Genomic DNA, 17,079 nt, shown 5'->3' with positions numbered 1-17,079 from the left:
GCTATAATACTGCTCCCTATATACAAGTATATAACTACTATAATACTGCCCCTATATACAAGAATATAACTACTATAATATTGCTCCTATATACAAGAATATAACTACTATAATACTGCCCCTATATACAAGAATATAACTACTATAATACTGCTATACAAGAATATAACTACTATAATACTGCCCCTATATACAAGAATATTACTACTATAATACTGCCCCCTATATACAAGAATATAACTACTATAATACTGCCCCCTATATACAAGAATATACCTACTATAATACTGCCCCTATATACAAGAATATAACTACTATAATACTGCTGCTATATACAATAATATAACTACTATAATACTGCACCCTATATACAAGAATATAACTACTATAATACTGCCCCCTATATACAAGAATATAACTACTATAATACTGCCCCCTATATGCAAGAATATAACTACTATAATACTGCTCCTATATACAAGAATATAACTACTATAATACTGCTCCCTATATACAAGAATATAACTACTATAATACTGCCCCCTATATGCAAGAATATAACTACTATAATACTGCCCCTATATACAAGAATATAACTACTATAATACTGCCCCTATATACAAGAATATAACTACTATAATACTGCCCCCTATATACAAGAATATAACTACTATAATACTGCCCCTATATACAAGAATATAACTACTATAATACTGCCCCTATGTGCAAGAATATAATTACTATAATACTGCTCCCTATGTACAAGAATATAACTACTATAATACTGCTCCTATATACAAGAATATAACTACTATAATACTGCCCCCTATATACAGGAATATAACTACTATAATACTGCTTCTATATACAAGAATATAACTACTATAATACTGCTCCTACATACAAGATTATAACTACTATAATACTGCCCCCTATATACAAGAATATAACTACTATAATACTGCCCCCTATATACAAGAATATAACTACTATAATACTGCCCCTATATACAAGAATATAACTACTATAATACTGCCTCCTATATACAAGAATATAACTACTATAATACTGACCCCTATATAAAGGAATATAACTACTATAATACTGCCCCCTATATACAAGAATATAACTACTATAATACTGCCCCTATATACAAGAATATAACTACTATAATACTGCCCCTATATACAAGAATATAACTACTATAATACTGCCCCCTATATACAAGAATATAACTACTATAATACTGCCCCTATATACAAGAATATAACTACTATAATACTGCCCCTATGTACAAGAATATAATTACTATAATACTGCTCCCTATGTACAAGAATATAACTACTATAATACTGCCCCCTATATACAAGAATATAACTACTATAATACTGCCCCCTATATACAAGAATATAACTACTATAATACTGCCCCCTATATACAAGAATATAACTACTATAATACTGCCCCTATATACAAGAATATAACTACTATAATACTGCCTCCTATATACAAGAATATAACTACTATAATACTGACCCCTATATAAAGGAATATAACTACTATAATACTGCCCCCTATATACAAGAATATAACTACTATAATACTGCCCCTATATACAAGAATATAACTACTATAATACTGCCCCTATATACAAGAATATAACTACTATAATACTGCCCCTATATACAAGAATATAACTACTATAAGGCTGCCCCTATGTACAAGAATATAATTACTATAATACTGCTCCTATATACAAGAATATAACTACTATAATACTGCCCCTATATACAAGAATATAACTACTATAATACTGCCCCTATGTACAAGAATATAATTACTATAATACTGCTCCCTATGTACAAGAATATAACTACTATAATACTGCCCCCTATATACAAGAATATAACTACTATAATACTGCCCCCTATATACAAGAATATAACTACTATAATACTGCCCCTATATACAAGAATATAACTACTATAATACTGCCTCCTATATACAAGAATATAACTACTATAATACTGACCCCTATATAAAGGAATATAACTACTATAATACTGCCCCCTATATACAAGAATATAACTACTATAATACTGCCCCTATATACAAGAATATAACTACTATAATACTGCCCCTATATACAAGAATATAACTACTATAATACTGCCCCCTATATACAAGAATATAACTACTATAATACTGCCCCTATGTACAAGAATATAATTACTATAATACTGCTCCCTATGTACAAGAATATAACTACTGTAATACTGCCCCCTATATAGAAGAATATAACTACTATAATACTGCCCCTATATACAAGAATATAACTACAATAATACTGCCTCTATATACAAGAATATAACTACTATAATACTGCCCCCTATATACAAGAATATAACTACTGTAATACTGCCCCTATATACAAGAATATAACTACTATAATACTGCCTCCTATATACAAGAATATAACTACTATAATACTGCCCCCTATATACAAGAATATAACTACTATAATACTGCCCCTATATACAAGAATATAACTACTATAATACTGCCTCCTATATACAAGAATATAACTACTATAATACTGACCCCTATATAAAGGAATATAACTACTATAATACTGCCCCCTATATACAAGAATATAACTACTATAATACTGCCCCTATATACAAGAATATAACTACTATAATACTGCCCCCTATATACAAGAATATAACTACTATAATACTGCCCCTATATACAAGAATATAACTACTATAATACTGCCCCTATATACAAGAATATAACTACTATAATACTGCCCCCTATATGCAAGAATATAACTACTATAATACTGCCCCTATATACAAGAATATAACTACTATAATACTGCCCCTATATACAAGAATATAACTACTATAATACTGCCCCCTATATACAAGAATATAACTACTATAATACTGCCCCTATATACAAGAATATAACTACTATAATACTGCCCCTATATACAAGAATATAACTACTATAATACTGCCCCCTATATACAAGAATATAACTACTACTATAATACTGCCACTATATACAAGAATATAACTACTATAATACTGCCCCTGTATACAAGAATATAACTACTATAATACTGACCCCTATATACAAGAATATAACTACTATAATACTGCCTCCTATATACAAGAATATAACTACTATAATACTGCTCCCTATATACAAGAATATAACTACTATAATACTGCTCCCTATTTACAAGAATATAAGTACTCTAATACTGCCCCTATATACAAGAATATAAGGGCATGACCACACATGGCGGAATTCCTCCGCAACTGTCCGCATCAATGCCGCACATAATCCGGGTTGCGGATTACGGCTGCGGATCTGCACAAAATGTGCAGAAAATTGATGCGGACTAGCTGCTGCGGACTGCGGGAAAAGTGCTTCCCTTCTCCCTATCAGTGCAGGATAGAGAGAAGGGACAGCACTTTCCCTAGTGATAGTAAAAGAAATTCATACTTACCGCCCGTTGTCTTTATGACGCGTCCCTCCTTCGGCATCCAGCCCGACCTCCCTGGATGACGCGCCAGTCCATGTGACCGCTGCAGCCTGTGCTTGGCCTGTGATTGGCTGCAGCCGTCACTTACACTGAAACGTCATCCTGGGAGGCCGGACTGGAGACAGAAACAGGGAGTTCTCGGTAAGTACGAACTTCATTTTTTTTTACAGATACATGTATATTGGGATCGGTAGTCACTGTCCCGGGTGCAGAAACAGTTACTGCCGATCGCTTAACTCTTTCAGCACCCTGGACAGTGACTATTTACTGACGTCTCCTAGCAACGCTCCCGTCATTACGGGAGCCCCATTGACTTCCTCAGTCTGGCTGTAGACCTAGAAATACATAGGTCCAGCCAGAATGAAGAAATGTCATGTTAAAAAACCAATACGCTCCGCACCACACATAACATGTGCATGACAGCTGCGGACTTCATTGCGGAACTTAGAATCTCCATTGAAGTCAATGGAGAAATTCCGCCATGAGTCCGCAACCAGTCCGCCACTGCTCCGCAACATCCCTTGCATGCTGCGGACACCAAATTCCGCTCCGCAGCCTATGCTCCGCAGCGGAATTGTACGCATCGTGTAAACGAACACTGCTAAATTAAAGTGAAAGTCAATGGAGAAACGGCTCCGCTGCGGATTAACGCTGCGGAGTGTCCGCAGCGGAATTTAAGTGAAAATCCGCCATGTGTGAACCCGCCCTTACTACTATAATACTGACCCTATATACAAGAATATAACTACTACCGTCCGGGGATTGGGGATTCCGCTACAGGAGAAGTGAGTGACTAAATATATGTCCATATATGGACATTGAAGTCAGTGACTTCTCCTGGAAGGGGGGGGGGGCGATGGGTGCAACCTACAGGGGGCTGTGTGGCATTACCTACAGGGGACTGGGTGACATTACCTACAGGGGGCAGGGTGGCATTACCTACAGGGGGCAGGGTGGCATTACCTACAGGGGGCAGGGTGGCATTGCCAACAGGGGGCTGGGTGGAATTACCAACAGGGGGCTGTGTGGCATTACCTACAGGGGACTGGGTGACATTACCTACAGGGGGCAGGGTGGCATTACCTACAGGGGGCAGAATGGCATTGCCAACAGGGGGCTGTGTGGCATTACCTACAGGGGGCTGTGTGGTATTACCTACAGGGGACTAGGTGACATTACCTACAGGGGGCAGGGTGGCATTGCCAACAGGGGGCTGGGTGGAGTTACCAACAGGGGGCTGTGTGGTATTACCTACAGGGGGCTGTGTGGCATTACCTACAGGGGACTTGGTGGCATTACATACAGGGAGCTGGGTGGCATTACCTACAAGGGGCAGGGTGGCATTACCTACAGGGGGCTGGGTGGCATTACATGCAGGGGGCTGGGTGGCATTACATGCAGGGGGCTGGGTGGCATTACCTGCAGGGGATGGGTGGCATTACTTGCAGGGGGATCGGTGGCATTACCTACAGGGTGCTGTGTGGCATTATCTACAGAGGGCTGTGTGTGGCAACAAATTTAAATGAAATTCATCCGATTTTAAAATGGACAAGGAAAAAAACAGATGCAAAACGGGTCAAAATCGGCCGTTAAAAACGGCAACAAGGCCCGGGAACGGATGCAAAATGGATGCAAACCGGCCGGGAAAAACGGCTGACACTCGGACCCTGTCGTGTGAATGAGGCGTTACTCCTCAAAATGAGTTACCTTGTTATTTTATTATTTTGCAATAATTGCCAATTGTTGATACTTACTGAGCTGAATTTGTCATTCAGTCGTTTAGCGCTGTATGATTTGTGCATTGTGAGAACTCTCTGTATTAGAATAATGTTGTAGATTTACCTGCAGTCCTACGTAAATCCACAAATGAGACACAGTGTTCTACCCAAGAGAGGAGCCAATGACAAACTCCATTTAGAATGTTACAAGTGACAAGTTCAGCTTTGCTATTTCTCACTAACTCATCTTCACTTGTTACTAGAATGCTGACAGACGGCGGGTCATGCTGCGCTATCATGCTGTCTTGTATTTTATTATGTTGCACCTTTTATAGGCAGTAGCCAAATCCAAAACCTCAACCCATCAATAGCCGGGAACTCCCAGCCTCAGAGCTGCCAGAATCTGCAAAAATTGCTGCCATTTACTTTCTCATAAAGTAGAAAGTTTGAGTAAATTTGAGTCTCCGTAGCCCGGGGGATGGGAGTCGGTTCATGTCAATGTTTCCAGACAGAAATGGCGCAGATCCATAAAAGTCGGGCGGATTATAGTTAATTGTTTGTCTTGTTTGCTCTCCCTCCGCAGTGCTCCCACGATGACCTGGATTTTGGCACCGAGTGCTTGCATTTGGCCCTGGCCTACGGTAAAACGAGGGCTAAGCTTCTGGAAGGACCCCCTGACCTGTGGAAGGTAAATAGGACCCCGCTGCTCGTTATGTCACACTGAATGACTCCAGACCTGCAAACACACAAGTGACACGGTGTCCCCGGACCCCAACATTTACTCAAGCGTGCAATATCCCCCCCTGGAGGGCTGTGTACACAACTTATATTGGGCTGGCCAATTGTTCAGTGTTTGTGTTACTATTCGGCGATTGCACGTGTCCTGGTGAAAACCAATCATCCGGCCACCATGGAGAATGTTGTTCAACCAAAACACACAATTGTTTACTGTTATCAGCCAATTAAGGCTGGGGTAGAGGCTGACTTTAGGACAGGTGAATTCAATCTATTGTTCTCTGTTATCAGCTAATCCAGACTGTGAACTGGGAGGATTGGCTGGAAACGCAGAAACCTCTGTGCCCCCCTGATCACCACTATACACGACATGGCTAAAAGTATGTGAACCCCTGACCATCACACTTCCTCCACACCAAACCCCTCACCCTATGTCTTTATAGAGCTCGCTGTGGGGGCACAGAGGCGCAGTCATGCTGGAACAGGAAAGGGACGAAACCCAAACTGTTACCACAAGGCTGGAAGCTACAATTGCGTAAAAAGTCATTGTATGCTGTAGTATTAACCCTTCACGGGAAATAGGAGGACTAACCCTGAAAAACAGCCCCAGACCATTACCCCTCCTCCAAACGTTACAGTAGTCAATAAACATCCCGGGAAGTAGCGTTCTCCTGGCGTCTGCCAAACTCAGATTTCTCCATCAGACTGCCAGATAGTGAGCCGTGAGACCAATGATTGTCTATGGAGATCGCATTGCTGTGTGCTTGATTTTATGCACCTGGTGCAATGGTGTTGCTGATACACATGAACTCAATTATTAGAGGGGTGTCCACATACTGTGCTATTATAAGTTGCACTATTTAGGGTTAGTTGCCCTGTCAGTGATTTACTAGGGATACTATTGTCAGTGAAGTCATCAATGTTCGTGTGTAGATAGATTTACTTCTGTTCGCTGATATGAAGCTGTAATAAATCTCCCCCTTTTTTTTCTCTGTCATGTTTAGGTCCAATATTCTGTGCTAATTCAATTCCTAATATATCTTTATAGTGGTCAGAGCTCAGCTTGAAAGATAACATTGTGGCTTCCTGCAGCCACCACTAGGGGGAGCGTAGGAGAATAATGTATACTGTGGTATTATCAGGTACAATGTATCACAGTGTAGGACAATGAATTTTCCATAGAGGTATTATCTGGTATTAGCCAGGACATAGAGCGCCCTCCAGTGGACTGCTGTAATTCATGAATTACATGGGCGCTGCACGGATAACCGCTCATAGGGGGATGTGTCTTATGGGAAAGGGCAAAAAACCCATTTTAAGGTTTCCTTTCATTTCAATGAAGGGATCTGTCAGGCACGACATGGGAGAAAATAGTTGTTTGCCCTGTCTAACTTCTGCTTCAATGGGGGGAGAGGGAGATAAGCAGCTGCCAGACACCTCTGTCCCCTTCAGACCCCTTGTCCTCTCCAGACCCCTCTGACTTCTCCAGACCCCTCTGTCCCTTCCAGACAACTCTTCCCCCTCCAAACCCCTCTTTCCTCTCCGGGCCCCTCATTCCCCTGCAGATACCTCTGTCCCCTCCAGACCCCTCTATGTTCTCCAGACCCCTCTATATTCTCAAAACCCCTCTCTCCCCTCCAGACCCCTCTAAATTTTCCAGACCCCCACTTTCCCTCCCAGGCCCCTCTAACCCCTCCAGAGACCTCTATCCTCTCCAGGCCCCTCTATATTCTCCAGGCCCCTCTATATTCTCCAGGCCCCTCTATATTCTCCAGACCCCTCTATATTCTCCAGGCCCCTTTTTATTTTCCAGACCCCTCTATATTTTCCAGACCCCTCTATATTGTCAAAACCCCTCTCTCCCATCCAGACCCATCTTTCCCCTCCAGACCCCTCTTTATTCTCCCAGACCCCTCTTTATTCTCCCAGACCTCTCATTATTCTCCAGACCCCTCATTATTCTCCAGACCCCTCCTTATTCTCCAGACCCCTCTTTTCCCCCCAGACCCCTCTTTCTACTCCTGACCCCTCTTTCCCCTCCTGACCCCTCTTTCCCCTCCAGACCCCTCTTTCCCCTCCAGACCCCTCTTTCCCCATCCAGACCCCTCTTTCCCCATCCAGACCCCTCTTTCCCCATCCAGACCCCTCTTTCCCCATCCAGACCCCTCTTTCCCCATCCAGACCCCTCTTTCCCCATCCAGACCCCTCTTTCCCCATCATACCCCTCTTCCCCTCCAGACCCCTCTTTCTCCTCCAGACCCCTCTTTCCCCTCCAGACCCCTCTTTCCCCTCCAGACCCCTCTTTCCCCTCCAGACCCCTCTTTCCCCTCCAGACCCCTCTTTCCCCTCCAGACCCCTCTTTCCCCTCCAGACCCCTCTTTCCCCTCCAGACCCCTCTTTCCCCTCCAGACCCCTCTTTCCCCTCCAGACCCCTCTTTCCCCTCCAGACCCCTCTTTACTCTCCAGACTCCTCTTTCTCCTCCACACCCCTCTTTATTCTCCAGATGCCTCTTTATTCTCCAGACCCCTCTTTCCCCTCCAGACCCCTCTTTCCCCTCCACACCCCTCTTTACTCTCCAGACCCCTCTTTCTCCTCCACACCCCTCTTTATTCTCCAGATGCCTCTTTATTCTCCAGACCCCTTTATTCTCCAGACCCCTCTTTCCCCTCCAAACCCCTCTTTCTCCTGCAGACCCCTCTTTATCCTCCAGACCCCTCTTTATCCTCCAGACCCCTCTTTATCCTCCAGACCCCTCTGTGCCCTGCGAACACCTTTTGCAGCGGTTTATCCTGCGGGGAAACATAAGATTGGACTTGTTGATATCCGACAGTCGGGCTGCCCCCATTCACATTAGATCTTTGGATGATCCCAATGAAATCAGTAGATTCAGACATTTATCTGATGTGCATGGCCGCCTTCAGAAAGGGAAAGACAGAAGCCACATTTTCCTGTAGGAGATGGTTCGGTCTGAACAAAACATCTGTGTGTAAATGGCCGACTCACAGATTCCTGAGAATTGGTCTGAGTGTAAACCTTATAAATAAAGATACTGCACTCCGCCAAGTCCAGGGGTAGAAGTCTGAACATTGTGCTTCGTGTTTTGGGGTGTGTCTTTGTTTGCCCCAGTTTTCTTGTCTGGGGTGATGGCAGATGGCGCCTCATGCTGCAGCATGCCCCTTAGTCACTGTGGTTATCCTGCCAGCTTCTCATTTCCATCCACATTGACGGTGGCTACGTGTAGCTCCTGTGTGTATTGTAGCTGTGACTCACATACTGTACACCGAGGCCACATAATAACAGACCGAGATATTCCACTTACATTCACAGGGTTTATGGTTCATAATCCGAGATTAAAGGCTATGCAAACCTTTGAAATCAATTGTTGTTTTTTTTTAACAAAAGGGTCAGTCAGTGTTTTTTGTGCAATTTTATAATTCGTTTTTATTAAAAAAAAGTTTACTCTTTGAGATACAGCTGCTATGTATCCTGCATATAGAGCAGCTCTATCTAAAAAAGTAAGACGTTTTTTTTACGAGAACGGGGAGCCCGAAGTTGCCCAAACCCCAAGTTTGAATCAGGCGGCAGGTCGCACTGCCGCTCCATTCATTCTCTATGGCAGCGCTGGAAAAAGCCGAACACTGCACTCAGCTATCTCCGGCACTCCCATAGAAAATGAATGGAGCGGCAGTGCGCATGAGCGACCTGCCGCTCGATTCTAACGAAGGGTTCAGGGTCCCCGTTCAGGTAAACGATGGGGGTCCGAGCTTTCGGACACGCACCTACCAGCAAGTTACCCCTTACCCTACGGTTAGGGGGTAACTTGTTGTAATCGGTATACCCCTTTAAGTAAATAAATTAATCTTATTTATGTGTATTTTTTCCTAACATTTCTCGCAGCTGAGGTTTTGCTACAGTTGTATCCAGTCTAGAAAATCATTTGTGAGCTAAACAGTCTTGATTCCAGGTTGATACATTTTACCTGCACTGATACATTGTAGTAAATCAGTACAGAAGAAAGATGAATTGTATAGACTAGATACAATAGTTACAAACTCTCACCTGTGAGAAGTATTAGGTCTGTACAGATTACCAGCCTCTGGATGTAAAAAATGAATACTAGAATGTTCTCATTCACTGACAGCAATCAGAGATCTTGAAAATGTTGAGGAATCGAAACACAAAAAAAAACACACAAAAAAAATCCTTAAAGAGCATTTCTATCCTCACTACCAAAATAAGCCCCTATGACATCATCTTACAGTGCGTCTTTTTAATATTCTGTACGGTTGTTTATGAGGTTTCGATGCTGAGCTCTGATAACTAAATGTCCCATGATGCCTTGCCCAGCGAGGTGTGGCCAGATCCCATCTATAAAAAGCTATGGTTATATAGATTTATTATAGATTGTGACCTGGATGCCGGCAAGACACATATGCAAGTGGAAGGCATAGGAAAGGCTACAGACCGCGCCCTGTGCAGCAGCATGCATGTCACAGGCGGTGTGTAAACTCCAGCCCACTACAGGCAGGGGCAGAGATTATTAGTTGGCAGTAGCCTTACATCATCTTCAGGGAAGTGAAAGCTGCCAGGAAGAGATTCAGTGACAGAGGAAGAATACCCAGGGCTAAGAAAGTCGTCACCCGTTGCAATCCTAGATTGTTACTATGTAACGGCCCAGACACATTCCGCCTGATATTTTATTATTCAGAAATCTACAAGAGACAGAGTGGCATCAGTCACCATGAGTATGGGTGAGGAGTCACATGATCAGCTATGCTCTTCACTGGAGTTTTCCTTTAAGGTTTCCATTCATTTCACTAAAGGGAGCAAGGAGGCATGAGAGCTCTATAAATACTGAAATATAGTCGTATAATAGTCTCCCCTGAGGTCCAGCTCTGCGGGAATTCAACGTTTTTGGAACCAAAAAAGGGAAACGTGTTGCCCCATTGTAAATGAGAAGGATTTTATGAGACAACAATTGTAATAAATGATTGGTTGAAGGCGATGACAATAAAACGTCCTGCTGTGTGCGCTACTGACTGTAATCCTTCCTGTCCCCTGTAACTAATGGCGTTCATTTGTGCTCTAGGTCACATATAAACGAGATTTATATGCAGCAGAATCAATCATTAAGGGTAAGTGTCTATATGTTCTCACTGCATGTTCTTACCAGACGCCAGACTTTTCATTAACCCCTAAAAGGACATTTGTTTTGTAACACTGAAATTTTTTAAATCTGGGCTATGAGAAGATGCTGTGTACAGATTCTTTATCACAGGGGGGCAGCATTATAGTAGTTATATTCTTTAATATAGGGGGCAGTATTATAGTAGTTATATTCTTGTATATAGGGGGCAGTATTATAGTAGTTATATTCTTGTATATAGGGGGCAGTATTATAGTAGTTATATTCTTGTATATAGGGGGAGTATTATAGTAGTTATATTCTTGTATATAGAGGACAGTATTATAGTAGTTATATTCTTGTATATAGGAGGCAGTATTATAGTAGTTATATTCTTGTATATAGGGGGCAGTATTATAGTAGTTATATTCTTGTATATAGGAGCAGTATTATAGTAGTTATATTCTTGTATATAGGGGCAGCATTATAGTAGTTATATTCTTGTATATAGGAGGCAGTATTATAGTAGTTATATTCTTGTATATAGGGGGCAGTATTATAGTAGTTATATTCTTGTATATAGGGGGCAGTATTATAGTAGTTATATTCTTGTATATAGGGGGCAGTATTACAGTACGGTAGTTATATTCTTGTATATAGGAGCAGTATTATAGTAGTTATATTCTTGTATATAGGGGGCAGTATTATAGTAGTTATATTCTTGTATATAGGAGGCAGTATTATAGTAGTTATATTCTTTAATATAGGGGGCAGTATTATAGTAGTTATATTCTTGTATATAGGAGCAGTATTATAGTAGTTATATTCTTGTATATAGGGGCAGTATTATAGTAGTTATATTCTTGTATATAGGGGCAGTATTATAGTAGTTATATTCTTGTATATAGGGAGCAGTATTATAGTAGTTATATTCTTGTATATAGGGGGCAGTATTATAGTAGTTATATTCTTGTATATAGGGAGCAGTATTATAGTAGTTATATTCTTGTATATAGGGGGCAGTATTATAGTAGTTATATTCTTGTATATAGGAGCAGTATTATAGTAGTTATATTCTTGTATATAGGAGCAGTATTATAGTAGTTATATTCTTGTATATAGGAGCAGTATTATAGTAGTTATATTCTTGTATATAGGAGGCAGTATTATAGTAGTTATATTCTTGTATATAGGAGCAGTATTATAGTAGTTATATTCTTGTATATAGGAGCAGTATTATAGTAGTTATATTCTTGTATATAGGAGCAGTATTATAGTAGTTATATTCTTGTATATAGGAGGCAGTATTATAGTAGTTATATTCTAGTATATAGGGGGCAGTATTATAGTAGTTATATTCTTGTATATAGAGAGCAGTGTTATAGTAGTTATATTCTTGTATATAGGGGCACTATTATAGTAGTTATATTCTAGTATATAGGGGGCAGTATTATAGTAGTTATATTCTTGTATATAGGGGCAGTATTATAGTAGTTAGATTTTTGTACATAGAGGGCAGTATTATAGTAGTTATATTCTTATATATAGGGGGCAGTATTAGGGCATGGCCACACGTGGCGGATTTCCTCCGCAACTGTCCGCATCAATGCCGCACAGAATCTGCGTTGCAGATTCTGCTGCGGATCTGCACAAAATGTGCAGTACATTGATGCGGACTAGCTGCTGCGGACTGCGGGAAAAGTGCTTCCCTTCTCCCTATCAGTGCAGGATAGAGAGAAGGGACAGCACTTTCCCTAGTGAAAGTAAACGATTTTCATACTTACCGGCCGTTGTCTTGGTGACGCGTCCCTCTTTCGGCATCCAGCCCGACCTCCCTGGATGACGCGCCAGTCCATGTGACTGCTGCAGCCAGTGATTGGCCTGTGATTGGCTGCAGCCGTCACTTAGACTGAAACGTCATCCTGGGAGGCCGGACTGGAGACAGAAGCAGGGAGTTCTCGGTAAGTATGAACTTATATGTTTTTTTACAGATACATGTATATTGAGATCGGTAGTCACTGTCCCGGGTGCAGAAACAGTTACTGCCGATCGCTTAACTCTTTCAGCACCCTGGACAGTGACTATTTACAGACGTCTCCTAGCAACGCTCTCCCGTCATTACGGGAGCCGCATTGACTTCTTCAGTCTGGCTGTAGACCTAGAAATACATAGGTCCAGCCAGAATGAAGAAATGTCATGGTAGTAAAACCAATACGCTCCGCAGCACACATAAGATCTGCGGACTTCATTGCGGAATTTTGACTCTCCATTGAAGTCAATGGAGAAATTCCGCCATGAGTCCGCCACTGCTCCGCAACAGACAGAGCATGCTGCGGACACCAAATTCCGCTCCGCAGCCTATGCTCCGCAGCGGAATTTTACGCCTCGTCTAAACGAACACTGCTAAATTAAAGTGTAAGTCAATGGACAAACGGCACCGCTGCGGATTAACGCTGCGGAGTGTCCGCAGCGGAATTTTAGTGAAATTCCGCCACGTGTGAACCCAGCCTTATAGTAGTTCTATTCTTGTATTTAAGGGCAGTATTAGTAGTTATATTCTTGTATATAGGGAGCAGTATTATAGTAGTTATATTCTTGTATATAGGGGGCAGTATTATAGTAGTTATATTCTTGTATATAGGGGACAGTATTATAGTAGTTATATTCTTGTATATAGGGGGCAGTATTATAGTAGTTATATTTTTGTATATAGGGGTGCAGTATTATAGTATTTATATTCTTGTATATAGGAGCAGTATTATAGTAGTTATATTCTTGTATATAGTGGCAGTATTATAGTAGTTATATTCTTGTATATAGTGGCAGTATTATAGTAGTTATATTCTTGTATATAGTGGCAGTATTATAGTAGTTATAGTCTTGTATATAGGGACAGTATTATAGTAGTTATATTCTTGTATATAGGGGGCAGTATTATAGTAGTTATATTTTTGTATATAGGGGTGCAGTATTATAATAGTTATATTCTTGTATATAGGAGCAGTATTATAGTAGTTATATTCTTGTATATAGGGGGTAGTATGATAGTAGTTATATTCTTGTATATAGGGGCAGTATTATAGTAGTTATATTCTTGTATATAGGGGGCAGTATTATAGTAGTTATATTCTTGTATATAGGAGCAGTATTATAGTAGTTATATTCTTGTATATAGGAGCAGTATTATAGTAGTTATATTCTTGTATATAGGAGCAGTATTATAGTAGTTATATTATTGTATATAGGAGGCAGTATTATAGTAGTTATATTCTAGTATATAGGGGGCAGTATTATAGTAGTTATATTCTTGTATATAGAGAGCAGTGTTATAGTAGTTATATTCTTGTATATAGGGGCACTATTATAGTAGTTATATTCTAGTATATAGGGGGCAGTATTATAGTAGTTATATTCTTGTATATAGGGGCAGTATTATAGTAGTTATATTTTTGTACATAGAGGGCAGTATTATAGTAGTTATATTCTTATATATAGGGGGCAGTATTATAGTAGTTCTATTCTTGTATTTAAGGGCAGTATTAGTAGTTATATTCTTGTATATAGGGAGCAGTATTATAGTAGTTATATTCTTGTATATAGGGGGCAGTATTATAGTAGTTATATTCTTGTATATAGGGGGCAGTATTATAGTAGTTATATTCTTGTATATAGGGGGCAGTATTATAGTAGTTATATTTTTGTATATAGGGGTGCAGTATTATAGTAGTTATATTCTTGTATATAGGAGCAGTATTATAGTCGTTATATTCTTGTATATAGGGGCAGTATTATAGTAGTTATATTCTTGTATATAGTGGCAGTATTATAGTAGTTATATTCTTGTATATAGTGGCAGTATTATAGTAGTTATATTCTTGTATATAGTGGCAGTATTATAGTAGTTATAGTCTTGTATATAGGGACAGTATTATAGTAGTTATATTCTTGTATATAGGGAGTAGTATTATAGTAGTTATATTCTTGTATATAGGGGGCAGTATTATAGTAGTTATATTCTTGTATATAGGGGGCAGTATTATAGTAGTTATATTTTTGTATATAGGGGTGCAGTATTATAGTAGTTATATTCTTGTATATAGGGGGCAGTAATATAGTAGTTATATTCTTGTATATAGGGGCAGTATTATAGTAGTTATATTCTTGTATATAGGGGCAGTATTATAGTAGTTCTATTCTTGTATATAGGGGGCAGTATTATAGTAGTTCTATTCTTGTATATAGGGGCAGTATTATAGTAGTTATAGTCTTGTATATAGGGGCAGTATTATAGTAGTTATATTCTTGTATATAGGGGGCAGTATTATAGTCGTTTTATTCTTGTATATAGTTTATAGTTTATTCTTGTATATAGTTATATTCTTGTATATAGGAGGCAGTGTTCTAGTAGTTATATTCTTGTATATAGGGGCAGTATTATAGAGTTCTATTCTTGTACATAGGAGCAGTATTATAGTAGTTATATTCTTGTACATAGGGGCAGTATTTTGGTAGTTATATTCTTGTATATAGGGGCAGTATTATAGTAGTTATATTCTTGTACATAGGAGGCAGCATTATAGTAGTTATATTCTTGTATATAGGGGGCAGTATTATAGTAGTTATATTCTTGTACATAGGAGGCAATATTATAGTAGTTATATTCTTGTATATAGGAGTAGTATTATAGTAGTAGTTATATTCTTGTATATAGGAGCAGTATTATAGTAGTTATATTCTTGTATATATGGGTCAGTATTATAGTAGTTATATTCTTGTATATAGGGGGCAGTATTATAGTAGTTATATTCTTGTATATAGGGGTAGTATTATAGTAGTTATATTCTTGTATATATGGGGCAGTATTATAGTAGTTATATTCTTGTATATAGGGGGCAGTATTATAGTAGTTCTATTCTTGTATATAGGGGTAGTATTATAGTAGTTATATTCTTGTATATAGGAGCAGTATTATAGTAGTTATATTCTTGTATATATGGGGCAGTATTATAGTAGTTATATTCTTGTATATAGGGGTAGTATTATAGTAGTTATATTCTTGTATATAGGAGCAGTATTATAGTAGTTATATTCTTGTATATAGGGGCAGTAATATAGTAGCTATATTCTTGTATATAGGGGGCAGTATTATAGTAGTTATATTCTTGTATATAGGGGCAGTACTTTAGTTGTTATATTCTTGTATATAGGGGGCAGTATTATAGTAGTTATATCCTTGTATATAGGGGGCAGTATTATAGTAGTTATATTCTTGTATATAGGGGCAGTATTATAGTAGTTATATTCTTGTATATAGGGGGAAGTATTATAGTAGTTATATTCTTGTCTATAGGAGGCAGTGTTATAGTAGTTATATTCTTTTATATAGGAGAAGTATGACAGTAGTTATATTCTTGTATATAGGAGCAGTAGTATAGTAGTTATATTCTTGTATATAGGGGGCAGTAATATAGTAGTTATATTCTTGTATATAGGGGCAGTATTATAGTAGTTATATTCTTGTATATAGGGGGCAGTATTATAGTAGTTATATTCTTGTATATAGGAGGCAGTATTATAGTAGTTATATTCTTGTATATAGGGGCAGTATTATAGTAGTTATATTCTTGTATATAGGAGGCAGTGTTATAGTAGTTATATTCTTGTATATAGGGGCAGTATTATAGTAGTTATATTCTTGTATATAGGGGCAGTATTATAGTAGTTATATTCTTATATATAGGAGGCAGTATTATAGTAGTTATATTCTTGTATATAGGGGCACTATTATAGTAGTTATATTCTTGTATATAGGAGAAGTATTATAGTAGTTATATTCTTGTATATAGGAGGCAGTGTTATAGTAGTTATATTCTTGTATATAGGGGCAGTATTATAGTAGATATATTCTTGTATATAGGGGCAGTATTATAGTAGTTATATT

General features: G+C 39.0%; 1 protein-coding gene across 2 annotated transcripts in view; it reads left to right on the top strand.

The window, feature by feature from the left end:
- CRPPA (CDP-L-ribitol pyrophosphorylase A) overlaps window positions 1-17,079 on the top strand; it is a 197,327-nt gene that overhangs the window by 60,266 nt on the left and 119,982 nt on the right. For both annotated transcript variants that reach the window (XM_075828777.1, XM_075828778.1), the window contains exons 4-5: window positions 5,861-5,965; window positions 11,103-11,148. In XM_075828777.1, the coding sequence (XP_075684892.1) occupies window positions 5,861-5,965; window positions 11,103-11,148 (151 nt within the window). The remainder of the gene's footprint in view (window positions 1-5,860; window positions 5,966-11,102; window positions 11,149-17,079) is intronic.

Source organism: Rhinoderma darwinii, chromosome 5 (assembly GCF_050947455.1).
Source record: "Rhinoderma darwinii isolate aRhiDar2 chromosome 5, aRhiDar2.hap1, whole genome shotgun sequence".
In the NCBI taxonomy this organism is placed as follows: Eukaryota; Metazoa; Chordata; class Amphibia; order Anura; family Rhinodermatidae; genus Rhinoderma; species Rhinoderma darwinii.
Note: the sequence above shows the minus strand (reverse complement) of the source record. Positions and strands in the feature narration are given on the sequence as shown.